At 56.3% G+C, this 27,980-nt stretch overlaps 1 protein-coding gene across 2 annotated transcripts in view; it reads right to left on the minus strand.

Annotated features, from left to right (window-relative positions):
- Positions 1-27,980, minus strand: part of KCNAB1 (potassium voltage-gated channel subfamily A regulatory beta subunit 1) — a 61,561-nt gene that overhangs the window by 25,440 nt on the left and 8,141 nt on the right. Inside the window, exon 1 of one of the 2 annotated variants that reach the window (XM_071566710.1) lies at positions 19,258-20,224. The exons of the other annotated variant lie outside the window; for it this stretch is intronic. Within the exon in view, the coding sequence (XP_071422811.1) occupies positions 19,258-19,478 (221 nt within the window). The 5' untranslated portion in view covers positions 19,479-20,224. Of the gene's footprint in view, positions 1-19,257; positions 20,225-27,980 lie in introns of those variants that run through there. 2 annotated transcript variants of the gene reach the window in all.

Here is a 27,980-nt window from a genome sequence, read left to right on the forward strand (position 1 = left end):
GGCTGCCTGAGCTCCCAGCACAAACCTCGTGCTGGAAAAGCTCCAGCCCTGAGCTCCTTATTGGTTCCTACAGAGAGCAGCAATTTGGCTGGCAGAGCATCAATCCAAGACCTGGTTCTGTAGCTCCATGAACAGAATCCCCAAACCCCCACAAAAATACAAAACCTCATTAAGCAAACATAAACAGACAGACACACATTTACACCTTCCTTGCAGCTCCCGGGTGTGTATCTGGAATCACACACATTCGGAGACAGTCAGGTCTGAAAGCTGCAAAACTGCCAAGCAAGACCAGGGGGCACAAAGAGAGCCCAGCTCTGCTGGTGGGTTTAACAAAGCTCTGCCCTCTGGCACAAGCCCACGGTGCCATTCCCTGTGCCCACACCCCGTGCCTGCAGCAGAGTGTGGGGGGCTGACAGCACAGTCAGCTCTGAGTCACAGCACCCACTGCCCAGGAAAAACACACCCAGCACCGGAACAGCCCCGGGCACGGCTGGCATTGCCCTGGACTGGGCATTTCCAAGCACAGGGCACATCATCTCCCAGGATTGTGGGTCTCTCCCAGATGGCAGCTCCGTGGCACCAGCCACGTGCCAGCAGCCTCCGGAGCCGCCGTGAAATGCCAGCCAGCACCACGTGCCAACAGCCTGGCAGGGAAAAGGCTGCGAAGAGGCGGAAGCCTGGCACCCACTGGAGCTGTGAGCCCACAGCTGGTGGGGAAGGAATGGCACCTTCCTGCCAGACAGGCCCCTCGTGGATGGCACAGCCACAGGGCAGGTCACTGCCCCCTCTGCCCCATGGCAGGGCAGCTCCAGGAACATCACAGCCTTGTTTTCTCTTGCCACATCTGTGCCTGCTCCTTCCTCATCCTCCTCCAGCCCCCCGGGCTCAGAGTCACTGTCCCCACTACTGAAGGGATGTTCCCTGGGATGAGCTCAGGGTTTTGCCCAGTGGCCTGGCAGGCAGTGCCCAGCTGAGGGGGCATCAGCTCTGCAGGTGAAGGGGTTATTCCAGTGGCACAAAGACCTGGAAACTCTGCCCAGCTGCTCCTGCCCCTTCCCAGCGTGCAGCGAAGGGAAAAGCATCTCCCTGGCCAGCAGGTGGCACATCCCTGGGGCTCAGGGGCACAAAGGGCTCTGAGTCGCTTCACCTCTGGGCCCAATTCCCATTTTCCTCATTTCCAGCAGATTCAGCCCCAGCAGCAGCAGCTCAGCCCTGCCTGGGCACCACATCTGGCTCCTCATATCCCACCTCAGCTGCTCATGTATAAATGGAGAGGAAAATCACCCCCCAAATTCCACCACAGCACTGAGACTGCAAACACGGAGGAAACTGTCCTCAGAAAGACATTTTGGTTCAGGACCTGCTACAATGCCAAATAAGCCCAATTATTTTGCCAGAAACAAGTAGATAAATGAAACTGGTGTTTCAGGGCCAACACAGGTCAGTGCAGAACAAGGAGGCAGAGCCTGAATCCAGCCCTGTGGACATGCTCAGGGCTGCAAAACCCTCCAGCTTCCCAAAGCTGGTGGAAAAGCAGCATTTTGCTTGTTAGTCACTTTGCTGTGAGCAGATTATGGGCAAAGCCAAGGACCACAGAGATGTGTCAGATCAGGGGTAAGGGCTAAGAGCAGGTTTGTGTCCAAGGAACCAGGGTCCAATATACACAAAAAAGGTCAAGGTGAATTTTTTTTGCTTCAAAAGCCCTTTGGTTCAGCATCAGAAAGTGGCACAAAGGGAGAAGAGAGGATGGCACATCCTGCAGAGGCACAGAGGGGTGGTGAGGGCAGTGAGGGGTGTCTGGCACAAAGGCTGCCAGAGAGACAGGGCAAAGTACAGCCCTTCAGACTCCCCAGAGCAAAAAGAGGGTGAAATCCACCCCAGGGGATTCTTCCTTGGCATGTGGCTGTGTAGGAAGATTAGATTATGTCTGCAGTGTTAATTTTCATTAAGAAGACCAGACCCAAGGTGCAGTGAGGCTGCTCTGGCACAGGGCTGGCTCCTCCTGGCTGGGCACAGAGTGGCCCCACTCAGCAGCCCCTCCTTTCAGACACGCTCCACTGGATCTCCTGATAGGAAGTTCCTGCAGTATTTAACCAAAGCTTTTTATTGCCTCAGTTCCACTCCACAGTGCCCCCAGCAAAGCCTTTGCCCTGGGATTGCTATTTCCAGCCTCTCCCAGATCCCTCTGCTCAAACCAGTTTAAGGAGCACTGAGCCATTTCTTGCTGACAGAACAGCCCTTCCTGTGATGCTGCTGCCCCAATAACACACAGGTACACTGGGGGCAGCCAGTCATAATCCTGTGGTTGTTCAGGGCTCACCTCACCACGCTGAGGAAAACATGTCCAAGTGGATGAGAAGTGGGATGATTTTATTCCCACTAAATGTTCTTCCTGGGAGGGAGGGACCTAAATGGCTTTAGGGTCACTGCACAGTCAAATTCTTCTCACTTTTCATTGCCAAATGTTCACCTCCCTTTTAAACCTCAGGTTCTTGTCTTTTTAACTAAAATTGACATTGCACACAATCCAATCTTCCTACATGGCCACAGTACAAGGGAAAGATCCCCTGGGACTGGATTTCACTCTCCTTTGCTCCTAAGAAGTGGATGCTGCACGTGGGTGAGGAGGGCACAATCCTGCCCTAAACCAGCACACAATCCTGCCCTAAACCAGCCCTAAACCAGCACACAATCCTGCCCTAAACCAGCCCTAAACCAGCACACAATCCTGCCCTAAACCAGCACACAATCCTGCCCTAAACCAGCACACAATCCTGCCCTAAACCAGCACACAATCCTGCCCTAAACCAGCACACAATCCTGCCCTAAACCAGCACACAATCCTGCCCTAAACCAGCACACAATCCTGCCCTAAACCAGCCGTGCCCAGCTCAGGCCCAGACTAACCCTCCTTCAACAGCAAGGACTGTGGGAGACATGGAAAATTCCCAGTCCTCAGATTGCCTCTTTGCTCACCCAGTGCCTCCTTCATGGCTTTTATGGGAACTCAGAGCTGAATTATTTCCTTGCAAGGGTAAGTGCTGATGGTGCAGTCAGAGCTCAACAAGAGCAAAAGGAATATATAATTTATATATATATACATATATATGTGGGATGAGCCCAGAGCAAAGAGCTCCCAGGGGAACAGGGATCCTGTGGAGCCATGAGAAATGAGAGGGAGACTGGAGAGTAGCAGGCCATGGGGAGGAGAAGGCTCAGCTCTGGCACAAGGAGACAGAGAGAGGGAAAACACCCCAATGCAGTGACATTTGTATGACCACCCACTGATGGGGCAACAGGCACAGCACAGCCCTGCACCCCCCACTATGCCCCCAGACCTGGCACCCTCCAGCAGGGGCCCTGGGTCTCAGCAGAGGGGAAACAGCTCAGTTTTCCCTGGGAGGGGCAGGGGCCGAGCCCAGCCCGGCTCTGCACAGGGCAAGGCTTTCATTAAGATCCCAACTCAGCTTTGGCACTTGGAGCCCCACGTGGCATCAGTGCCAGGCATCTCCCACAGACACAGGGGGAGAGGGGCCCAAAACCTCACACAGAGCCCCCCACAGCCTGGCAGGTTCCCACCCCTGGCACCAGAATACAACCACGGGCACAGCCGGGTCTGCCATGGCACGGTGGCACTGCCAGGGCCAGGGGGGTCAGAGCCAAAGGCTCTTCACTTACAGAAAAGTAGCAGGAGGTGGGGGAAGAGATGTCTCCAAAGCAGCCCGTGCCATATGGCAGGAATGGTGGTGTCTCCTGTGGCACAGGGCACAAAGCCAGGGCAATTACTCACTTTTAATCAGTTCTGGAGCAGGAGGATCAGTAAGAGCCCAGCAGTGGCAGCAGGTGCTGCAGAACCAGAGGCAGCTGCAACAGGGGCTGCAGAGACCCAGGAACAACCCCAGGGTAGACCCCAGCCCAGGCTGGGCACCTCCCAGGGACCCCTGGCACGTGGTGCCCCATCCCTCAGAGGGATCCATCCCCATCCCCACCTCCATCCTCCCCAGGTGACACAGACCCAGGTCCCAGAGCCCCCAGCAGGAGAGAGCACCCAGCCCTGGCACCCAGCCCTGGCACTGGGCAAACCCCTTACCACTCAACAGAGCAGCAGGACAGACTAATTCCCACCTTTAGGACAACCTTCAGCATTAATCCTGCAGCTCCTCCACAGCTTCAACCAAACACCACATGGGCTGGAAGAGCAGGACAAGCCCCACACAGGGACACCCAACACCCCTCACCCTCCCAGCACTGATTTATGGCCTGAGACTCCTGTGCTGATTAATCACCTCATTAACCTACAAGTGGTTCCTCTGTTGTTCACAGACAAAGCAATTACAAGAAAATACATCCCATTTATCCAGCTGGGGATTTGTTTCCCTGCTGCCCTTCCCTGCTCAGAACAGGGAGAGTTTGGGTTTCACCAGTCCCATTGACACCCCCAAGTGAGCCCAAACCTTCCCTTCCCCTCCAGCATTCCCAGCTGTGCAGAGGGATCAGGATACCCATCCTGCCTGTCTATCCAGTCATCTATTTGTCTATCCATCCATTTATCAATCATTTCATCTCTCCATCATCTTTCCACCCATCAATCCATCCATCTCTTCATCTCTCCACCCATCCATCTCTCTGTCGATCAGGAATGGGAGAGAGAAGCAGTGAGAGGGTTTTCTATGGAAAAACAGAAGTTTTAAATAAAATCTCTGCAATAACACATACAATGACTAAAACATTTTCAACTCCACACCCACAGAGGAATCATCAGGCTTGGGAGAGCTCTACAGAAACCAGATGAAGCTGCTTTTGGCTCGTTCCAACCCTGAGTTCTTTGCCCTGTGCCCGTGGCTGTGCCCACAGAGACCAAGCTGTGCCAGAAATGCCAAACCCAGGGCACAGACCCTGTGTGGGTCGGTGCCACCACAGCAGCCCCAGGGGCAGGTGACCCCCAGGACCCTGTTCACTGGCCCTGGAGCTGCCAGAGGTGGAGGAGTGGAGTTCTTGGGGCTGTTGGGGGCATTTCTCACCCCCTGTGTGGGCACCACCTGCTCCTGGTGCCCTCGGCCTCAGCATGAGGGAGGCAGGAGGGGGAGGCAAATCCTGGCACTTCTGAGTATTCCAGCCTGGGGAAACATGCTGGGAGTGAGAGATGGGGGAAAAAGGTGGTAGGGGAGAGAGGGGCTTGGGGGGGAGCAGAGGGGATTGGGAGGGGCACAGAGCCAGCCCCTGGCACAGGCATCACACCCAGGGGTCTCCATGGGCATCCTCCAGCACCTGCAGAAATGGGGGACTGGGGCAGCCCCCATGTGGCACTGACCCCTCACACCTCCCCCATGGCTGGGCACCCCAAAGGTGAGGATACAGCCTCAACCCACCTGATAAACAAAACTGGGGAAATCATGACATGGTTTGCCAGGATAAAAACTGCAGAGTTGTTTTATTGCTACAAAAATGTGAAAAAAAGTAAAAAAGTCACTGTTCCTGACACTGGTGGTGGGAAAACAACGTTGCTTAGAAACATCCCCATCAGGCTCCAGAACCACTCCTTTCTATGCAGAAATGAATAAAATATGTAATTTATTCCCTGACAAAAAATAGTGGCTGTTTCAAGTGACACCAAAATCCCAGTGAAAGGAGAGACCCTCCCCACTGCCCTCTCCCTCTGCAGCTCATCCAGTGTCCCTCACTGTCACATGGGGAGTGGGACAGTGACACTGGCCTTGATCCCAACCCCCTCCCTGGCACCTGCAGGGGAAGATCTTGGAATCCCAGACTGCTTTGGGTGGGAAGGGACATCAAAGCCCACCCAGTGCCACCCCTGCCATGGGCAGGGACACCTCCCACCAGCCCAGGGTGCTCCAAGCCCTGTCCAACCTGGCCTGGGACACTCCCAGGGCTGGGGCAGCCACAGCTGCTCTGGGCACCTGTGCCAGGGCCTGCCCACCCTCTGAGAAAAGAATTTCTTCCTAACATCGAATCTAAATCTCTCCTCTTTTAGTTTAAAACTGTTTCCCCATGTCCTATCACAACCTGCCCATGTAAAAAGTCACTCTCCTTCTTTTTTATAACCCCCTGCAAGTCCTGGAAGATGCTCAGCTCATCCTCCCATCTCATGCACATGTCACGATTCATCGGGCTCAGCCTCTGGGAGCCGAGGCTGAGGCACCAGGGAGGTGTTAATTCTCTCCTTTAATTAACTTGAGTGGCTTCCTGCTCTTCGGGCTGGGTTTGGTTTTGCTTCCCCAGCCCCAAAGCCCCGCAGATCTCGGGCACTCAGGAGCTGTCCCTGTGCCAGGCTCAGGTGGCAGAGCTTGTCTCTGAGTGCTGTGGGTGGGAAGAGACACAAATAACACTTTCTGTGTCTCATTGGGAGAACAAAACACTTCACAACACGCACAGCAGTTCCCTCTAAATTACCGCCTGGATTAGCCCTAATTGCAGAGCGGCAGTCGCAGCTTTGGGCTGCTCTTTGTTTCCAAGCCGTTCCCACGTGCAGAGAGGGTGAGGTGAGGGAGGTCTGAGTGCCCTGGGGCTCCTGCACATGCCAGGGAAGGGCTGGGCATGGCACATCACCCACTGTGGGTGATGCCACAGGACTCGGTCACTGCTGGGGGAAAGGGTTCAGTGCAGGACTGGGGTTAAAACCTTCAGTATTGGAAAACAAAAGTGGTGGGTTTAACCAGAGTCCTCCTGAGCAGCTGTCCTTGCTCTGACACAAACCAGCTTCCCACTTGTCCCTCAGAAATATTCCCTGTTTCCAAATGGAAATTGTTTCACCCTCCATACAGGATGACAGACCCTGGAATTGCTCCAGCACAGGACAACTCCCAGAATGGCACCGTGTGCCTGAGAGCACTGTCCAAACCCTCCTGGCTCTGCTGAAGTTCTGATATTTGTGCAAAGCATCAGATCTCAGGAAATTTTAACTCTGTTTTCGAATGCTGGGAGGCAGAGATGAACATGCAGAGCAGCAGAAGCAGGACAGCTGGAGGTGTCCCAGCAGATACTCCAGCAAGCCAAAACCACAGATTATTTCTTTGCCTGAGCACGTGCATCCTTAGCTTTGCTCTGACATCCCATCTGACACCTGCACTGTGTGACTGTGCTCCCGTTTGCTGCTTTGCAAACTGCTTTGTGATCTCCTGTGTGCCACAGAAATAATCCCCAGTAAACTGGGTTTGGGTGGTGTGTCTGCAGCAGGGCTGGGGAGCTGCCCCTGGAGCAGCCGGGCTGTCCCGAGAGGGCTGGGTGGGAGCACAGGCACCACAGGACCCCCAGTGCTTTGGGTCCAAAGGGACCTGCAGGATCATCTGGTTCCAGCCCTGTGCCATGGGCAGGGGCACCTCCCACTACCCCAGGTTGCTCAGAGCCCCAGAGCTCCAGCCTGGCCTGGAACACAATGCCAGGGGCTCCTCTGGGCATCTCCCCTCCCATCCAGCTCCTGCAGCACAGAGCAGGGCTGTTGAGGGTTAGGTCACTAATACAGAGCAGAAAAAACCTGCTACTGGTGGAAAACTGCAGAGGCAAAACAGGACAGTGCTGGTGGGCTGAGAAAGGGCAGCAGGGAAGGCAGGGGGTGGGTCCTGGGCAGTGGGAGCCCAGCTCAGCCACAGGAGGGGCAGCCAGCACGGCCATAGATGGCATGGGGGGCAGCAGGTGCCCAAAGGGTGTCCAGCCCCGTTCCTTGGCTCCCTTCCCACCTCCCAGCTCCCTCCATGCTCCAGCCCCACTGGCTGTGGGGTGGGGGGCTCAGCTGCAATTCCCAGCATTTCCCTTGGCTGCATCCTCAGGAAAGCTGGAGATGACACATTAAAATGTAGACAGGGCAGAGGAGATGGGCCGTGCCCAAGCAGGGGCTCTGGCAGGTGCTGCTGTGCTTGGGCCATGCTCTGCCCACCCTGGGACAGCCCCCAGCTGGAACAGCTGGAACAGCTGGTGTGGGGCACAGGGAGGGGGTGCCTGGGCGGGGGCACCGCTGGCACCGGCGTTCCCAGGGCAACCCATCCCAGTGCCACATCCCAGAGCAGGGCACACCCACGGCCCTGCTGCCCCCACTGTGATTCCTCATCCTTGGATCTGGGATAAAGGGAGGAAACAAAACACTACTTGCCATTCTGCAGCAAGGCTTGTAAAGGGCAGCATCTCAAATGTCTGAGGGAGTTGCATTATCCTTGTAAAAATAATTCAGTTATTGCCAGAAACAAAAGGATCAGGGTCTCTCCACCCCATCTGTGTGGGGTAATCCCAGTGCCCCATCACCCCACGGTGGTACCCAGCCCGTGGCTGGGCAGGGCACAGGGATGCAGGGATGGGCACAGCCCCAGCAGCAGCCCTGGCACCCACCCTGGCCCTGCTCCCCTGACCATCCCTCCCACCTCACACACGAGGAGATCAGTCCCCAGGTCACACCCACGTGTAGGGTGCTGGCTGTGCTGCCACAGCCAACACACCCCACAGGGCTGGAAATAATAAAGGCCTTTTGGTGCTGCTTCACCCTGAAAGAGGAAAAAAAAAATTGTAAAAGCCTGTCCATGGTTATTCCTTCCCAATCCCTTGACCCACCCTGGAAAGTATTAGTCATTCAGCTGAAGTGGCTGAATAAGCTGCAACTGGAAAATAGGTATTTTCTCCACAGTCAGGAAAGGCTGATTCCAACACAATTCCAAAACTAAGGAAGGAGGAGGAATGTGAGCAGCCCTGGACCAACCCTGGGTGTTCAGTGCAGCCCTGAGCAGTTCCATCCCATCAGCACCAGGAGCATCCTCAGCAGGGCCAGCTCAGGAGGGGGACACAGTCCCTTTGGAGGGGCAGTTCATTCTTCCATCCATATTTAGGTAAAAATCATTTGCAGGAATTATTATAAAAATAAGGAGGCTGAGGCAGGGAAACCACCAGGAAAAATAGGGGAATTTATGTTTGAATTATTGTGCAGGACTTTGGCCTTTCATGAGAGAAAAGGCATTTTTGACAGATTTTAAGTACTGCTGAACGAGGACCCAGGACAGGACAGGGAATGGCTTCCCACAGCCAGAGGGCAGGGTTGGATGGGATGTTGGGAAGGAATTCCTGGCTGGGAGGGTGGGCAGGCCCTGGCACAGCTGCCCAGAGAAGCTGTGGCTGCCCCAGCCCTGGGAGTGTCCCAGGCCAGGCTGGACAGGGCTTGGAGCACCCTGGGCTGGTGGGAGGTGTCCCTGCCCATGGCAGGGGTGGCACTGGGTGGGCTTTGAGGTCCCTCCCAACCCAAACCATTCTGGGATGATTTTATGGCTCTGTGAAAGCAGCTGCAGCAGTTTCACAGCCAGAACAGCTGAGGCTGTTTTTCTGTGTCTGTTTTTATGGCAAATTCAATGCCAACAGGAAAATATAGGTATGCCATAAAATTTTTATTACTTCATCCCCAAAATATCTCTAAAGCAGCTTGTTTACATAAAGGGCACGTTTTGTTAGGCTGACTTTCAGCAGCAGAGTGCAGGGTGGCTGCACAGAGCTGATCCCACCAGCCCCAGCCCAGCTCTCCTCCCCTGAGCCCTTCCCATGCATGGACACCACCCCATCCATGGCATCCAAGGTGCTCCAGAAGTGTTCCCTCCAGCTGGATTTCGGCTGCCATGGGGCTTGCATAGACTCTCAATGCCACTCCTGCCTTTTGTAAGCAAAGCTGAGGATCAGACCCACCCCACTTCCCTCTTTGGGAGCTGCCAGGGACAAGGTACCAGGACCCTGCTGGGGCCTTCCAGGAGCTTCAGGACCTTCTTTTTCAATAAGGTTCCTGTTCTGTTGCTTCTCCAGCCCCTGTCCCATTGATTAGTTCTGTTTGTTCTCTGAGTGGAGCTTCACCAGTAAATAGTTCAGAGCCAGCAGAGCCCTGAGCAAGGCCTGGCCACCCTGGCCAAGGGATGGGAGGCACCAGGCACTGCTCCCCACTCCCTCCTGCCTGATGGGAGCTTTTATGGTGCTATAAAGGCATTTGGGAAACCCTTCTGACACATTCAGATGCCTTGAGAGGCGAGTCTCAGTTTGCCAAGGGAGGCTGTTCCATCTCCCACTGCCGGGGCAGTGACTTGCTGGGCACCACTGGGAGGGGGTGGAATGAGATGAGCTTCAAGGTCCTTTCCAAGCCAAGCCATTCCGTGATTCCATCTTCTCACTGGGTTTGTTCACAAGGAAACACCCTCCAGCCCTCCAGAAGCTCCCACCAAATGGTGCTGTGACTCTGCAGAGGGATGGAAGGGATGGCCTGACCATCCTGAAGAGCAGGGCTGGGACAAGGGACACAACACAGCACCCAAAGCCCTCTGTGCATGAGGGGGCCTTGGCATTATGGCCAACCCAGCACCATGAGCCACCAGACCTTGGCTCCTTGGGTATATTCCAGATACTAAAACACAGGGAGTTCTGTGGAGCAGAAGCTCTGGAAACACCTTCCCAGGGATGTCCCTCCTCACCATGGCTTTTGGGCACACACTGAGCCCTGGACGAAGGGGACACATCCCCTGACTGACAGCAAGGACACTCCCCCTGGCTTTACCCCTGGGCTCACACCGAGTCACACACAGAGCGTTTTCTCCTCCTCAAAGACAATTAATTTCTTAACAAACATGTTCCACAGAAGGCATTTTATAATGTTAGTCTAAAATAAAAATGAGCATGCTCAAAATTCTGACTGGATTTCTCCAAAGCAGCCAGGCTAAAATAATACATTTGAAATGTCTTAAACTGTGCACTTCACAAGTAATTAAATTAGCAGCGTTCCTGCACCACGACTTGCCTTCCATCCATTTAAGCATCACATTAAAGCTGTCAGGCAGCCTTGGATGGAAAATACCACACTGCAGGGATGGCTTGGGAGGAGAAGGGGGCAGTGGGGTGGGGGTTAGCAGCTGGTGGGTCAGGGAGCTGCTCCTGCCACTGCTGTGAGCCAGGGAGATGCCCCACCCAGGGGACAGCCACCCACTGCCTGGAGAGGGGCACAGCTCTGGGGGGCACAGGAGCAGCAGGGCTGGGACAGCCACCCAGGGGCGATGGGGATGTTCACCTGCAGGTGACAGGGACATCCACCAAGGGGTGATGGAACAGCCACCCAGGGGTGATTGATGACAACCACCCATGGGCGATGGGGACAGGCACCCACAGGTGACAGGGACAGCCACCCATGGGTGATGGGGATAGGCACCCACAGGTGACAGGGACAGCCACCCAGGGGCGATGGGGATGTTCACCCACAGGTGACAGGGACAGCCACCCATGGGTGATGGGGACAGGCACCCACAGGTGACAGGGACAGCCACCCATGGGTGATGGGGACACGCACCCACAGGTGACAGGGACAGCCACCCAGAGGTGATGGGGATGTTCACCTGCAGGTGACAGGTACATCCACCAAGGGGTAATGGAACAGCCACCCAGGGGTGATTGGTGACAGCCACCCAGGGGCGATGGGGATGTTCACCCACAGGTGACAGGGACAGGCACCCATGGGTGATGGGGACAGGCACCCACAGGTGACAGGGACAGCCAACCATGGGTGATGGGGACAGGCACCCACAGGGGACAGGGACAGCCACCCATGGGTGATGGGGATGTTCACCCACAGGTGACAGGGACAGCCACCCATGGGCGATGGGGATGTTCACCCACAGGTGACAGGGACAGCCACCCATGGGTGATGGGGACAGGCACCCACAGGGGACAGGGACAGCCACCCAGGGGCGATGGGGATGTTCACCCACAGGGGACAGGGACAGGCACCCATGGGTGATGGGGACAGGCACCCACAGGGAACAGGGACAGCCACCCAGGGGCGATGGGGATGTTCACCCACAGGTGACAGGGACAGCCACCCATGGGCGATGGGGATGTTCACCCACAGGTGACAGGGACAGCCACCCATGGGTGATGGGGACAGGCACCCACAGGGGACAGGGACAGGCACCCAGACTGCTCCGTGCCTTTCACCCTGGGCCACAGGCAGGCAGTGAGTGGCTCTGGGACTCCCTCCCACAGCACCACTGCATTATTTAAAAGCTTCCTTAAAATATCATCGTTTTGCTTCCACTCAACCCAACTGCCCTGAGTCGTGCTCCTGGAACACTCTTTGTCCTTGACGTGGATCCTGTTCTGAGCTCAGCTCTCCCCCTCGGGATTCCAGTGGGGGGGCAGGAATCGATGGCAGAGCAAGCCCTGGGTTCCTGCTCTGCCCAGGGCCCTCAGTGCCACCAGCACTGCAGGATGGGGCCGTCCCAGTGTGGCACTCAGGGTGGGCACCAGCAAACTCTTTGCCCACAGTCAGTGCAGCTCTGGGCATCACTGCTCTGGGGGCAAAGCCACGGAGCAGAGCTGGGAGCAGCTGGGCAGGCACTGCAAGGCAAAGGCAACTTGGCTTTATCTGACGGCCAGAAGAGGAGCTCCCCCTCACACCAGCCCAGACAACCTGCAAGGTCCTCATTTAGCACAGAATCATGGAATTATTGTGGTTGGAAAGACCTGGAAGATGACTGAGCCCCACTGCTAACCGAGCGCTGCCACGTACCAAAGAAGTGCAAGCCAGAGAGGAGTGTCCCCTGCCAAGCCCCTTGCACTGCCCTGTTTTCAGTGCTTAAATAAACGTGTATTCAAACCTAAAGCTGGTTTAACACTGCACAGTCAAACAGGGCTTTGCATCAATGTGACGGACGAGACAAATCCCGACCCCACCAGCCCCGGCCTCACCTCCAGCTCCAGACTCCTGGGGAGCCGCTGGGAGGCTGAAGGCAGCACAGATCAGCAGCTTCTCTTTACTCAAGTGGTTCCCTTTCCTCCCCCTTGGAGTTATTCCTGCCTCCTTTGTACCCATTATGAGCTACAGTCCTGGGGGGAAAAGCATTGTGAATTCAGCGTAAATCCATTCTGTTCACTGGATTAATCTTAATTTGCAGCAAGAAAATAAAGATCAGATGATGAGCCATAAAAGACAGCCTGATGTGGAGAGCTACTGAAATAATATGAAACTTGATATCAAAATAATTGTTCCATTTGCATGGGAGAGTTTGAAACTGCTCATAATTGCAGCAAGGTTTAAATAAACCACAGATTCCTAAATATGTGAGGTGGTTATTGTGGTTAATTCTTGGAAAAAGAAAAGCAAGGAAAAAGGAGACACAAGTCCTGGAACGCTGCTAAGAAATACCTTTCACTTCTAGCCCTTGGGAAGCACGAGACATTTCTCTTCTATTCCCGTGGGATTTTGCAGCCCAAAGTGACCCGTGCGTTTCCCATCAGGCTGGGGTGGTGTTCCCTCCTCCAAACCCACATCATGGCACAGGGTCAGGGGCACCACGTGCTCTGCGGGCCATTCCAGCGTCAGTAATAGCCTGATTCCACAGAGGGCATTTGCATTTCAATAAAAGCACTGCGGTTTCTGCTCGCAGCCCTTGGGTGACCCCGCTGTGTTCGGAGGAGGGGAAGGAACCCGGCGATGGCAGCAGCAAAGGGGCTGACGGTGATCACACAGCTCAGTCACAGCTCTGGGTCCTGGCGGGGCTCTGTCCCCCCAGGCAGCCATTCCCCCTCTGGGAGCACTTGGCAGCTCCGCCAGGGACCCCTCCAGGGAGGGGGAATGGCTGAGGGATGTTCTGTGGAATCACAGAATCCTCACAGGTTTGGAAATTACCTTAAGGACCATCTCGGACTGCCCTGGGCAGGGACACCTCCCACTGTCCCAGGTTACTCCAAGCCCTGTCCGACCTGGCCATGGACACTCCCAGGGCTGGGGCAGTCCCAGCTTCTCTGGGCACCTGTGCCAGGGCCTTACAGGTAATGCCCAATCTAACCCTGCCCTCAGGCAGTTCAAGCCATGCTTCCCAGAAGCACCTTGTCCCTTCTCCCCATCCTGCTGCTCCTGGCAGGGAAGGTGCTCTAAGCCCCTTCCAGCCTGGGTGCTGCCAGCCCGCAACACCAGGAGGTTTGAGTTAACCACAGGATTGAGGTTACACACCCTAAATGTGTTTGCCAGAGGACGTTTATTCAGGCAGAGGGGTGGGATGAGGAGTTCTTTGTGCTGTGGTATTTTTACGGTGCATTTTAACCCCTGTGAGTGGTGCACAGAGCCAAGGGAGGGCTGCTCTGACCCTGGGCAGGGCGAGTCCAGGGCTGCCTTCCCAGGAGGGAGGGAGGGAGGGAGGACATCCCCCTGGAGCCACGGGAGCAGCACACCCACCCTGTGCTGTGGTGCAGGAGCAGCTCCTGTTAATGAGCTCTGACAACCCCCGATCTCCACACGCCTGAAACAGCTGATGGGTTTTCAGCCATCAGGATGAAATGACCCTGCTGGACTGTGGCCAGGGCACCGCCTCGGTGCCACCGGGCATGAGGAAGGTCCCGTCAAGCAGCTGCACCCAGGCAGAGCGCCAGAAAAATCCCCAGTAAGGAAAGGATTGAGTGGGATCCCCTGGGCTGGGCTCACTCCAAGTGCAGCACCCACAACCTGAGACAGACCCACTGCTGCTGCTGCTGCTGCCTTTGGACACTTCCACGTCTCTGGGCATCCTGTGCCCCAGCCTCAGCACCCCGACAGGGAAGGATTTCCTCCTAAGCTCTAATCTAAATCCTGCCCCTTTCCCAAGGGATGAGGAAGAAAGCAAACTTTGCTTTTCAAGGTTTATCTGCCCAGATCACCTTTACATAATTCCAATGTCAGTAGCTTTACTTTCACAGATTCCTCCTTGTACCTTCACCATCCTCAAATGCTCAGATCTCCCCAGATTTGAAAACAATGCTGGGAGGGAAATAACTGTTTTCTGCCCTCCCTTCTTTCCCCCTTATTCACTTGTTTTTCATATCTTTTATTACCAACATTAATAACATTCTCTAAATGAAGGAAGATTCTGGCCCCATTGCCTGGGAGGGATGGGTCTCCCCTCCAGGGACAGTTCCTGGCCTCTCTGTGCCCTGTCCAGGCTCCACTGACTATTTACTGCACCAATTTGCCTTTGCAGATAAAATTTTTGTTTAGGCTCACGCCAGAGTTAATGGCCAAAGCTGCTCCATCAATTATGTATGCACACAAATAGACAGTTGTGCTCAGTAAATTGGGTCCCTGGTGCCCATGCGGGCAGGGCTCACCAAGGGCTATTTCAGAACTGCTGACAGCCCCGAATTGGCACCGCAGTGGCAGAGCCCGGCATGTCCTGGGCACGGGGCAGCCTCTTGGTGTGCTCTGGGCAAGGCTTTGCCCTGCTGCAGGTATGAGGGAAAGGGGCTGGAATCACAGAATCATGGAATTCTACAGTGGGTTGGAAGGGTCTTAAAGCCCACCCAGTGCCACCCCTGCCCTGGGCAGGGACACCTCCCACCAGCCCAGGGTGCTCCAAGCCCTGTCCAGCTTGGCCTGGGACACTCCCAGGGATGGGGCAGCCACAGATTCTTTGGGCACCTGTGCCAGGGCCTGCCCACCCTCACTGTAAAAAACTTCTTTCTAATGTCTAACCTAAGCATGAGGACAGGAAGGCTGATGCCAGTCCCGGGCTGAGAGATTCCCTGAGGCAGCCACAACACATCCCAAATAGTCCCCAACACCAGGACTGGGGCTGGATGCACTTCACTGGAAATAATGTTAAAGAAAATATGGCAAGTTAGGCATGAGAAGAACCCAGGCTGAGACCTCTCCATGTCCAAAGCAGGTGGAGGCCCAGCCTGCCATCCCTCCTCCCCGCTGTGCATGGCAGGGAAGCCAAAGCACATCTTTGTTTCCAGCAGTGGTGCAGCAGATTGCAATTTTCCAAGCCAAGCGCTGCAACAACATCATTTTCAAAGGAGGGCTTGCAGTGATCCCAAATATTCTCCCCGAGCATCTGGCCAGGCTCCCCAGTGGGACTGAACTGGAGCATTATAAAGGATAAAGGGAGCAGCCCCGTGCCCGCTCGCCTTGGGCAGGAGGAGGCAGCAGAGGCGATGGCTGCGAGGGCCTGTCCGGCTGAGGCCACAACCCGGCAGGGGACACGCAAAATGTAAAGCTCATTTGCCGAGGCAAAGCCGAGCTTTGCTCAGGTGAGCGCCGCGGGGACGCACCTGAGTCCTCGTGTGTGCAGCTGTTCCCAGGCGAATGGATTTATCCCCGCAAAGTTTTGCCTTCCATATTCCAATTCCGTGCCTGAGCTGGAGCTGGGCCAGAAAGATGTCACTTGGTGAAAAGCCCCCGAGCTGGCTCCTCTCCCGCCCCCACCCCTGTCACAGGCACAGTCGCTGTCTCTCCCTTTACATAATGCCCCTGGCAGCGGGCGCGCCTGGCACCGGGGGAGGACCGGGGCGCACATCCCGGACCGGGGCCACACATCCCGCAGCGGGGCGGACATCCCGGGGCTACAGTACCCCGGAGCGGGGCCGCACATCCCGGACCGGGGCGCACATCCCGGACCGGGGCCTCTCATCCCGCAGCGGGGCGGACATCCCGGGGCTACCAGTACCCCGGAGCGGGGCCGCACATCCCGCAGCGGTGCCGCACATCCCGCAGCGGGGCCGCACATCCCGGAGCGGGGCCGCTCATCCCGGACCGGGGCCGCTCATCCCGAACCGGGGTCGCACATCCCGGAGCAGGGCTGCACATCCCGTAACGGGGCCGCACATCCCGCATCGGGGCCGCACACTCTAGACCGGGGCCGCACATCCCGCAGCGGGGCCGCACATCCCGCAGCGGGGCCTCGCACACTCCGGACCGGGGCCGCTCATCCCGGAGCGGGGCCGCACAGCCCGGACCGGGGCCCCGCACACTCCGGACCGGGGCCGCACATCCCGCAGCGGGGCCGCACAGCCCGGACCGGGGCCCCGCACACTCCGGACCGGGGCCGCTCATCCCGGAGCGGGGCTGGCGCTGCGGGGCAGCCCTGCCGCGGGGGCGGCAGCACCGCGCGGGCCCGAGGGGGTGGCCGGCGGTATTTTTAGCGTGGATCGAGTGGCAGCAGAGCTGCCGTGGCATTTGGAGCGGCTCCCGCTGCAGAGCCCGGCATCAAGGACATAATTCAAGCAGAAAATGAATTGGGAAGGACTTCAGCTTCAGATGTGAGGGAGATGAGGGCTTTGCAGGATTATTGTCACAGCCGCTGGGAAAAGCCTTTGGCTTCTCCCAGCGCTGGGTTTCCCTGGGATGGAAGAAGCAGCCTAAGATGAACATGAAATACCAGCTCCATCCCTGAGTGGAGGTGTCCTCCCTAACCAAAGGTGGTCGCAACTCAGCAGCGTCGCAGCTGAGCCTGAGGGTTACTCAGCTCTTCCTCCAAATTCCCCTGGGCTGCTTCTCTTGGGGGAGAAATCAGCTCTGGATATGCAGAGACTTGGGCACATAAGTGGGATTAGTCATAAAGATAAAACCTCAGCCTTGTCACCACCGAGCTGCTATTCCTGGTGCAATTCCCAGGTCTGGGGCTGCTGAAGCCCAGAGAGTGCCAGGGCTGTGCCAACTCCAGTGGGACAATCCACCCTTACTGTGCAAACCTTATCTAGGAATTAGGCAGAAAGAACTCACCAAGGCCCAACTTTGGAGGCTGCAGGAGGAAGGAATTGCAGTTAGCCGGCGTGTTGGTGCGCTGATAGCGCTGGGAGCCCAGGGGAAATCAGCAGGGAAACTGCTGGCAATTAGCACAAGGGTCGCACATCCAGGGAGCACAAGGCATGACTTGGTAACAGATCCTGTCTCTGAATGACACCACCAAAGACACATCTCCCACAGACGAGATTGTGCAGGAAACTGAGGCAGTGACTGGGCTGCAGGAGGGCTGAGGGGTCGCAGGAGCGCCTGATCCGCTGCTCCACCAGGAGCTGATTAAAGGACAAGTTACCTCGATTTTGAAAGTTGCCTGTTTTCAGGCAAGCCCCACGGCCATCCCCCAGACACTGCCCTCCCGGCGGGACAGACCACAGCACCCGGGAGCCAGGATCCCCCTGGGCACTGCCCCTGCCAGGCCACCCCCAGCTGGGACTTGGCTCCAGGAGGTATTTATCAATCAGCACTTCTGCCCTCGCCACAGGCTCGCTATGGACCTCTGTGCCAACACGGTGCTGGGAGCGTGCAAGGCTCCTGCTGAAAGTTGGTCATGGCCAAAGGACAGGAACAAGCAGCTGGAAGGGCTGGGCTTCCTTCCCCTCAGGCAAAGCCTCCCTGCCATTTATCACCCATTCTAGCAACTCACAGAAAATTACATTTGAACATCCCATTCACCCTCCTTCCAATCTGCGCCGTTCCTGGACAGTTAATATTGACAGTTTCCGAGCTGCAGGACGGCCCAAGCCAAGCCCGGTGCTGACTGCACCACTCCTGGATCCGTGTGAATGATAAAACCAGGGTGGCTCTGCATCTGTCCCAGGACCTTCAAAGCAGCACTAACACAAAACTGCACCTCTCTCGGTGCTGCTCCCCTGGAGCAGGTCTGGTGGCACAGGAGCCCTGGATGTCATCTGAAGGACTGGGAACCAGCACGGCTGGGGCTGCCCAGAGCCCTGTGCCCCTCGCCCTGCCCGCTGAGCCCCCCTCATGCCCGCTGCCTCCAGCAGCAGCAGCTCTGCCTCAGGCACGGGCAGCAGAGCATCCCAGGCTGTCCCCCACTCCCAGTGCGAACACCACCCATTAGTGGCCAGAAGGGACCCCCTGACCAGGCAAAAGTCAGCACCAGAGGCACACAAATCCTTCTCATTTCCAGCCCACACTGAGCACTTCAGAATGAACTCAGCCATGCCTTATTTTTCCTGCCTAGGTTAGCAGGAATAAAAGCCTGTGAGATGCAGGAGGCATTCCATCAGAATGCCCGAGATTTTGTTTTCTGCATTCACCTAAAATTGGCTTTGATCTCATCCTCTCCAAGTGAACCTGGTGAGAAGTCAGTGAGCCACCCCCACAATGGAATGGTACCCAAGGCAGACGCCTCTGCTCCACACAACATGCTGCAAACCAACTTCCCTGGCCAGCACCAAACATGCTTTGCTAATTGATTTTTCTGCTCATTAGCACCAATAGTAGTTATATTAAGCACTTAATAGAAACCACCTTCCCATCACGGTCACTAATTCACAACACTGTATGGAATCTACCCAGGCAAGTGGGGGGTTTTGTATAAAATTATAAATACATATGCCTTCCAAAGCATCGACATCCAAAAGCTATTCAGTCATGCCCAAGTTTAAAAATCTATTAATAACCTGAGGAGAGAGCTCCTCTGCAAACCCAGGTGCATCCAGGCAGGCAAAGTAAAGAGCTATTTCACTGCAAGGGAACAAAGACCGAGACCGTGCCCATACCTATATTTCATGCCCGTTTGCTTTGCGGTGGATTCTTTTAATGAAATGTGGTGCTGGGGGGTAAATGTCCCCAAACTGCGAGCGATAATAGCCACTGTCCGAAATTTTGCCCGGGCTGCATTCACTACGTTCGGGGTCGTGGTGTTCTGCTTGCTGATGAGTCTGTCTTCACCATTTCGACTCTTCAAGTTGTGGTCTGTGCAGGCGATGGACACTTGCATCGCGCCCGCGGTGCCCCGTCAGTCCCGGGCCGGGTGGCGGCTGAGGCTGCCCCGGCAGCGCGGGGGCTTCGAGCGCCGCCGAGGGACCCCCGGCCTTGGGCTCCGCGAAGCGCCGGGGCAGCGGCCCCCTCTGTCCGGGAGAGCCGCGCCGCGTCCCCTGGGCACCGGGGACAGAGAACCCCCGAAGTTGGCAGAGCGGCAGGGCTGGGCTGGCTGCGGGCTCTCCCTGGCGATGCCGCTCAGCCAGAAGCATCCATGCAGTCAGGTGCTCCCGGAGCGCCGCTGCTCCACGGGCAGCGCTCCGCAGCCGCCGGCTCTCGCTGCAGCCTCCTGGCCGCCGCTTTTAAATCACTGCGGGCATCCTGCGAGCGCTGCTCCGGCCGCCGGACCGCCAAGTGCTGAGCAGGCACGGCCGAGCGCCGTCCCTAAGGAGCGGCAGCATCCATCGGTGTCCTTCCCCTCCCTGCCAGCCGTGCAGCCCGCGCTGGCAGCGCCCGGGATCCCCCGCCAGCAGCCTGCGGGAAGGATGGGAAGGATGCGAAGGATGGGAAGGATGCGAAGGATGCGAAGGATGAGAAGGACGGCAGCGACGGGCCTCCTTTGTGCTCACAGAGAAGGCAGGCAATTCAGGCAGATCCGCCCGGAAAAATCGCTGCCGGCATCTCTAAGCGAGGAGAGCACTTCTCTAGCAGGGGGTTAGAACGGGTTAATTATGGGGGAAAGGAAAAAAAAAAGGGGGAGGGGGAGAAAGATCGCTCTGCTCCAGTGTGCGAGGGAGTTAACACGTTAATCCCGTGTTCCTGGCACCCGGAGCCGCCGCCTGCAGCCCCCGGCTCGCAGCAGGGCCAGGGTTAATCCCTGCTCCCCCAGCAGCGCCAGTGGAATAAACCGCAGCGCAAAGGCTTTGAAGCAAAACCATCCCCATCCCTCGGCAAACCATCCCCATCCATCAGAAAATGATCCCTATCCCTCAGCAAACCATCCCTATCCCTCAGCAAACCATCCCTATTCCTCAGCAAACCATCCCTATTCCTCAGCAAACCATCCCTATCCCTCAGCAAACCATCCCTATCCCTCAGCAAACCATCCCCAGCCCTCCCTGCTGTCGGAGCCCGTGTGCCAGCAGTGCCCACTGCCATGCTCACCTATCCTGGGCCGCTGGCTTTGGGCACCGAGGGCAGGGCCAGTCGGTGACCCCCGGGCCGGGGAGCTGCTCCTGCAGTGCTGGGAGGGTCACCAGGGCTGGGGCAGTTTGGAGTCCCCCCAGGCCCCCTGTGTGTCACTGCCTCCCAGCAGAGAGACCCTGGGGGCAACAGAGGAGTGGGGTACAAGCAGTGGGGGTCTCCATGGGTGCAGCCCACAGGAGAGGGTGCCCATGGGGTGAGTGTGGTGGCCATGCCAAGCAGGCAGGTGGGCGAGGGCAGAGTCACTTGTGGTCCCTTTACCCTGCACAGGCCATGGGAAATGGTCCACAGGACACCACTCCTGAATCTGCCCCAGACTGCCAGGAGGCTTGGGGTGAGGGGGCACCTCCAGAGCTCCTTGTGCCCACCTCCCACTCACTGCCAGGCCCTCTGACCCCCAGCCAACCCCTCGGGCCGTGAGCTGCACCAAAGCTGGAGCCCCCACCCTCTGATAACGTGCCAGGCTTCTCCTGCCCAGGGCACCCAAAGGTGGAGCAGGAGCAGTGGCAGGGAGAAGCTGTGGGTGCTGGTGGGGTGATCACAGCCTGTTTTGAGCTCAGGGTGACAAACCTTTGATTCTCTGTCCTACAGCAGAGGCACACCACGGTTCCCTCTGCCCCGACCCCCCTTACCCGCCCCTGTCCTGCCCGGGAGGGGCAGTGTGAGAGAGGCTGGGTGGGCAGCTGGCAGCCAGCCAAGGCCACCCACCACCCCGTGACAGGCTCCTGACAATCCCTGCAGTTCCTCTAACTGATGGCTCATCAGCAGGTACCCAGCACATTCCTTTGAGGATGGAAAGCATTAATTCAGAACAAAGGAAGTTACTTTATTATATTTTCCAAAATATGATTAACAGTTAATCACACAGCAGACCCACAAACTCCCAGCTGTGGGTGGTCTCCTTGGACTCACCTTCAGACAGGGCTTTGGAGCAGCAGGACCCCTTGGAGAGTTTGCAGACACCTCCTCACAGAGTCAGTATTACAGATCAACAAATGCTGTTAAATACAAGCAGAGAGTGTGGCATCGGGGGGCACAAGCCATGGGGCCACTGGCACCAAGGTGCCCCACGTCCAGGACATCCTCCAGGGCTCTCTTGGCCTTGGACATGCAGCTGGAACATTGCTGGTGGCACCCACAGGGCTCTTCATCCACCTGGCTTTTGGAGGCCAGCTTTGCATTTCAGAGCCCAGAGCAGGACTGACAAACCCAGGAATATTTCCCTCTCTGATGTCTCACTCTCTCTTGCTGGAAATATGTCACAGATATTTCAAGGTATATTTTTACCTCTCGTTCTATATGTGTCTGGAGAGTTCCCACTGCAGCAGGCTCTGCAAATGCTGTGGCTTGGTCCTGGGGATGTGCCCAGGTCACTGTCACCAGGTCCTGGTCCTTGTCCCCCCTGCCGTGGCTGCCCATGCCCCGGGGTGGCAGGGGAGGGGCAGGGGGGGGACAGAGAGGGACAGTCACGTTCTGTGCTGACACATCCCATAGGACATATTAACTCAAGCTGCTTAACTTTGAAGGGGTTACAGTCTCTGCCAAAGAAATATGTATTTAAATATGGGATTTATTTCATTTCCCTGAGCAAGATAATCACTTCTAGACTAAAACGGTGGAGTAACGGAATTTTGTGTCATGAAAATGCTGAGCTTATAGAGGAGGAGGGACGTGACAGCCCTGGCATAGGACAGGGCTGAGGCACAGAGGCCACTCTGGCCAGGCTCCCGTGCCACCTCAGTGCCACCAAACTGCTGGGCCAAGATGCCCCTGTGCATCTCCCTGAGGAAGACAACAACTGCTCATTAAATTACTTGCTCAAAATGCTTCATCGAGCAGATCTGCTTTGTGACCATCCTGTGACCTCCACCAGCCCCATCCCTGGAGCTGCTACATCCACCCCAAGGGGCAAATAAAGAGCCAAGCACAGACCTACAAAGCAAAGAGCAAACAGAGCTCCAGCAATCAGGGTGCTGTGGGGCAGCACGAGCCCAGGGGCTGCTCTGGGGCTCCTGCACAAACCACATTTCATTGCCCTGGACAATGTGTCTCCCTGCCCAGGATCTGCAGGGGCAGGATGACACACAGCACTGCAGGGAGAAGTGCAGAAACCTCCAAAAAGCAAAAAGTGCTTTATCCAGCCTGGGTCAGGTCCTGGAGAGGCACGGGGGGCTCCTGGGGGTAGGCACAGCACAGGCTGGTGATGGAGATGCCCTTCCCAGTGCCCACAGGGACTCTGCTCCCAGGTCAGCACAGCTCTGGCTGCAACCAGAGAAGGAAAGATGCTTCTGCAGCCCAAAATACAAACATGAACCTCATGAGGTCCTGCAGGCTGAGCTGGGGGAAGCACTGGGAGCTGCTGCAGGCCCTGCCCAGGCACACTTCAAGCAGAGCATGCTGTTTGCTGCTTCCTTTTTACTTGAAGTTTCATCTAATGGTGGAACAACTTCAAACATGATGTCAAGTCTGGCTGGAGATTTTGTTTCTCCAAGGCTGCAGCCACAGGCTGTTTTCCCATCCTGGAAAACACAGGCTGTGCCCCATCCCTGGAAGTGTCCAAGGCCAGGCTGGACAGGGCTTGGAGCAACCCCGGCTGGTGGGAGGTGTTCCTGCTCATTGCAGGGTCCATTGCCTTTAAAGGCCCTTCGCAACCTGAACCATTCTCTGATTCTCTGCACTGCTGTGGGCCCTCAGCCAGGTGGCTGTGAGAAGAACCCCAGCACCCTGCACCCCAGCAAACCCAGCACCCTGCAAGGGGTTTGGGTGCAAACCCAGCACCTAAGGTGGGATTTGGGTGCAAAACCCAGCACAGCTCTTAAGCATGACCAGCTGTATAGCCCTGACAGTGTTCCCTCTGCCCTGCCAGTGTCCCTGTTCCCTGACAGTGTTCCCTCTGCCCTGCCAGTGTCCCTGTTCCCTGACAGTGTTCCCTCTGCCCTGACAGTTTCCCTGTTCCCTGACAGTGTCCCTCAGCTCCCAGTGTCATCCTCACCCAGGGCCAGAGCAGCCCCAGGGCTGGGGAGGTGCAGCAGGACAGGAAAGTCAGGGCTTCCAGCCTAGAGAGACATCAAAAATATAGATTCAGCCTTCATGAGAGAGTTTTAACCACAGTGGACATTTTGACAGATGCTCAGTTAGACTTTGCATGCAATGTCCTTGGGTGGACCAGACCTCAGGAGATGGCATGGAAACACTGCAAACACAGCTGGCAGCACCAGGAGGGCAGGATCCTGCTCCACAAGCCGTGCCCTTGGAGCTTTTCCACCTTTATTTTATCCAACAGCCCAGATCTGGCTGCAGCCACTGCAGCCTGTCCACAGGCACCTTCCAAAGGCCACCAGGGACTCTGCAGGCAGCAGCCTCCAGGACTGGCCTTGCCAGGAATCATCTCCATGTGCTGTCACAAGTGGCTGGGTCTGGGATTGGCACCCGCAGTTCTGCCGCAGCACGGCAGGACCAGCTCAGGGCAATCCCACATTACGGCCCTATAAAAGTTTTATTGGGCCATAAGGGCTTTGCTGACAATCACAGCCCGTGCTCGTGCTGGGCTGGCTCCCTCCCTCTCCACAGCTGTTGGGAACAGGTTTCCTGCTGGGATAATTACCGAGGATTGCGGCAGTTCCGTTCCATCTCCCAGAATTGGGCTGACACGGGCACTGGGGAGATAAGGAGCGGTGCCACCCTGGAGCGCTGGCACAGACAGGCAGCTCCCAACGGGGCTGCCCTGGGATCACCCCAGTGAGGAGCCAGGCCAGGCTGCTCTCAGCTCATCCCGGGAGGGGCCCGTCGGAAGCAGCCGGGACAAACCCCGCAGGGATCTGCAGCTCTTTGGGGTGTATCTAAACCCACCAGGAATGGATCCTTTTGGTGGCACTGCTGGAAGCCGGGCCAGGCAAAGAGCTGCAGAACAACAGCCCCGGCTTATCGAGCCAACAGCCACCACAGTTCCGCTGGGTTCACATCAAAAACCCCATTTGCATTTGTAATTGCACTTGAGGAAAACTGATCAAAACTCCCATTAAACGGTTTTTAGTTAAAAGGCGTCGTTGTGGCAGGTTTTGAGCTGGGCTGGAGGCAGTGCCCAGCCCGGGCTGCCTCGGATGGCACAGCAGGGCTGGCACAGCACTGAGCCCCTGGCAGCCCCCAGGGCTCCATCCACCCAGGAGGGACCCAGCCCAGGGGTGGGAGAGCACAGAGGCTGCTCTGCCACCACGGCCCCTGTGCCAGGGCTGGGCTGTGAGAAACAGCTCTGGCTGCCCCAGCCCTGGGAGTGCCCAAGGCCAGGTTGGACAGGGCTTGGAGCAGCCTAGGCTGGTGGGAGGTGTCCTTGCCCACGGCAGGGGGTGGCACTGGGTGGGTTTTAAGGTCCTTTCCAACCCAAAGCAGTGTGGGATTCTGTGATTCTGTGAATCCATGAGCAAACACCCACCTGATCTCCAGTCCCCCCAGGAGAACCCACTGAGAGCCACCAGCACTCCCAGTACAGCCCCAGCACTGAGGGGCTGCCCCACCAGAGAGCTCTGCCCCAGCACTGAGGGGCTGCCCCACCAGAGAGCTCTGCCCCAGCACTGAGGGGCTGCCCCCACCAGAGAGCTCTGCCCCAGCACTGAGGGGCTGCGCCCACCAGAGAGCTCTGCCCCAGCACTGAGGGGCTGCCCCACCAGAGAGCTCTGCCCCAGCACTGAGGGGCTGCCCCACCAGAGAGCTCTGCCCCAGCACTGAGGGGCTGCCCCCACCAGAGTTCTGCCCCAGCACTGAGGGGCTGCCCCCACCAGAGTTCTGTCCCAGCCAGCTCTGTGCAACATTAATTAATTAAATCTTGGCTTAATCCAGAGAGACAGGACCAATAGTGGGACTGAGCCCCAGAGCTCTCCGTGTCTGACAAGGGGGATGGAATCACCGCTGCCCAATTCCATGAACAGGTCACTTGTCCCTGTGAGTTGAACACCCCCTGAATGGTGCCTGTTGCCCAAGAGCTGCTGTGTCCCCACTCCAAAGCAGGGAATTCAATTTTCCCATGCTCTCTATTCCATTTCTCAGCTGACTGAGAGCCTGTGGCTCACACGAAGGGCTCCAGAAATCCCCATTATATGAATGTACTGTGCTACACCGAGCACTTGATGGGCTGTGAGGTCCCTTCTGCCCCAAAGCATTCTGAGATTCTATGATTAAATATGATTGAAACACTTAGAGCTGCACAAAGCTCCACTGCACTGAACAGGAGGCTCTTCTGCTTTTCCCCCCCAGGTGAGGCTGGAGCCCCCAGTTCAGGTATCCCAGGAGCTGAGCATCCACCCCAGCCCCAGAGGAGAGGAGCATCCCTGGCAGCAGTGGCAGGACCCGTGGGCATTCAGGGCTGCTGTGCCAGTCCTGGGCACAGAAATGCTTTGCCATTTCACCATACTCATGTTCTAGTCTGTGCATACAGAAAATGCAGGTTTGCCCCAGGAGCTTTGCATCACCTGATGGATAAACATATTCAGAATAAAGCAGTGTTCTTGCAGCTTGGCTGTGCCTGTTGAATAGTAGATTTGAGGCAATTATGTACAGTGCTCTGTTATCCACACACGTCAAACCTCACCCAAGCATTACTTGTAACAGCTCAAAGCTCTAAATTAACTTCTACGAAGAAATCTGTTGCTGAGGCGTCGATTTGGCTGCTGGAAAACACACAGCTCTGTGCTGTCCTTTTCTGGGACACACTGGAGCAGATGGGGGAGTAATTATCATGCAATAACTTCTGATTCTTTGAGATGAGCTGGCAGAGGGTCAGAATAAAGATGAGCTACAGCAGACTGGGTTGTTTGGAAAACTCTTTTGCAATGGATACCCCTTCACCAACCGTGCCCCTCGCCCAGGAGCCCCCACTCAGCTCTCACCTGAGCTCCCCCTCCTCTGGCCCATGCAGGGACTTGTCCTCGCTGGGAGCAACTCCATGAAAGCCACGTGTCTCCATCACTCATCTTACAGAAGTCACCAACTGAATAATAAGCACTATTAAAATACCACCTTCCCAAATAGCACTTTTCAAAGAAGAATTTTAATTCTTCTCCTGAGAGTCTCTCCTTCAGCTGCAACAGCATTTCTAATTATTAAAGTGAGTGACACAGGGTACAAACCCCCCCAGCTGTCCCAACAAACCTGGCACAAGAGCTCAGTCCTGCACTGGAGACAAAGCTCTCCCCACTGACCACACTCCTAAGGCATGAGGCACGTGCTGGAATTAATCACTGAGGACAATTAGCACATCACCCAGGACAATGCCATTTGCTGAAATCCGGCAGATTACTAAGGAATGATCTTCAGCCCAATTAATTTTATTGTTGCCTTTTCACTCTGCCAGGCTCCTCCTCGGGGAAGGGACACGGTAAAACCTGCTGTGTCAGCACTTCCTCTGCTACTTGGTTACCAGCCCACACAGCCAGCTAAAAATCAGCATTTCAGGGCTTCTGGAATGTGCTTTTTACCTGGCCAGGTGCAGGCAGAGCCCTTTGCTGCCAGGCAAGAGCCGGGGGCTCAGGGACTCTTCAGCTCCCTAATTTTCCTTTGCTCTTTTCACTTCCAGAACTTCACTTCCAGCAAAGGCTTTTACCTTGTTTCTTTAGGTACTCAAGGCAAGAGTGTGATGTCCCTCAGAGCAGCACAATGTCATGGAATGGTTTGCTTGGAAGGGCCCTTACAGCCCACCCAGTGCCACCCCCTGCCATGGGCAGGGACACCTTCCAGGTTGCTCCAGCCTGGCCTTGGACACTTTCAGGGATGGGGTGATGTCCTTTTAATAAATTAAGTGCAAGGCACTGTCCAGCTTCCCTGTGACCTCCAGGCACTGCCAGGCACTCCCAGCCAAGGATTCTCTGTACTCCCCGGGACTGGTGCTGGCTGGGCAAAGAGTTCCTGATCTCCAAGCACATCCCAAGCGGAATCGAACAACCACTTTCATACTGGAATGGCGCCCATTTAATTAACAAAAAGATTTGCAAGAGGATCATTACTTACTGCCAAATGCATAACCGCTCATTAGGCCCTCAGGGGAAATGAATAATTACTCCTGCAATCTACAGATTGTGTCTTTTTCTGCAGTGAGAAACGTGCCTTTCATCCTCCCAGCTCTGGGGAGGCAGCCGAGGGTTGGGAGGGGGGACCCTCACCCTGCTGGTGGCTGAGCCACAGGGGGCAGTGCCCACCACGGCCTCCCCCTGCCCGTTTGGACCCTGCAAGGACCCCCCTGCACTGCAGTAACACCCCGGGAAAAACCAGCAACCACAACCCTGGAATCACGTAACGCTGCGTTGGCTCCTGGAGTCTCTCTGGTGCAGAG

Source organism: Pithys albifrons, chromosome 11 (assembly GCF_047495875.1).
Source record: "Pithys albifrons albifrons isolate INPA30051 chromosome 11, PitAlb_v1, whole genome shotgun sequence".
Lineage (NCBI taxonomy): Eukaryota > Metazoa > Chordata > Aves > Passeriformes > Thamnophilidae > Pithys > Pithys albifrons.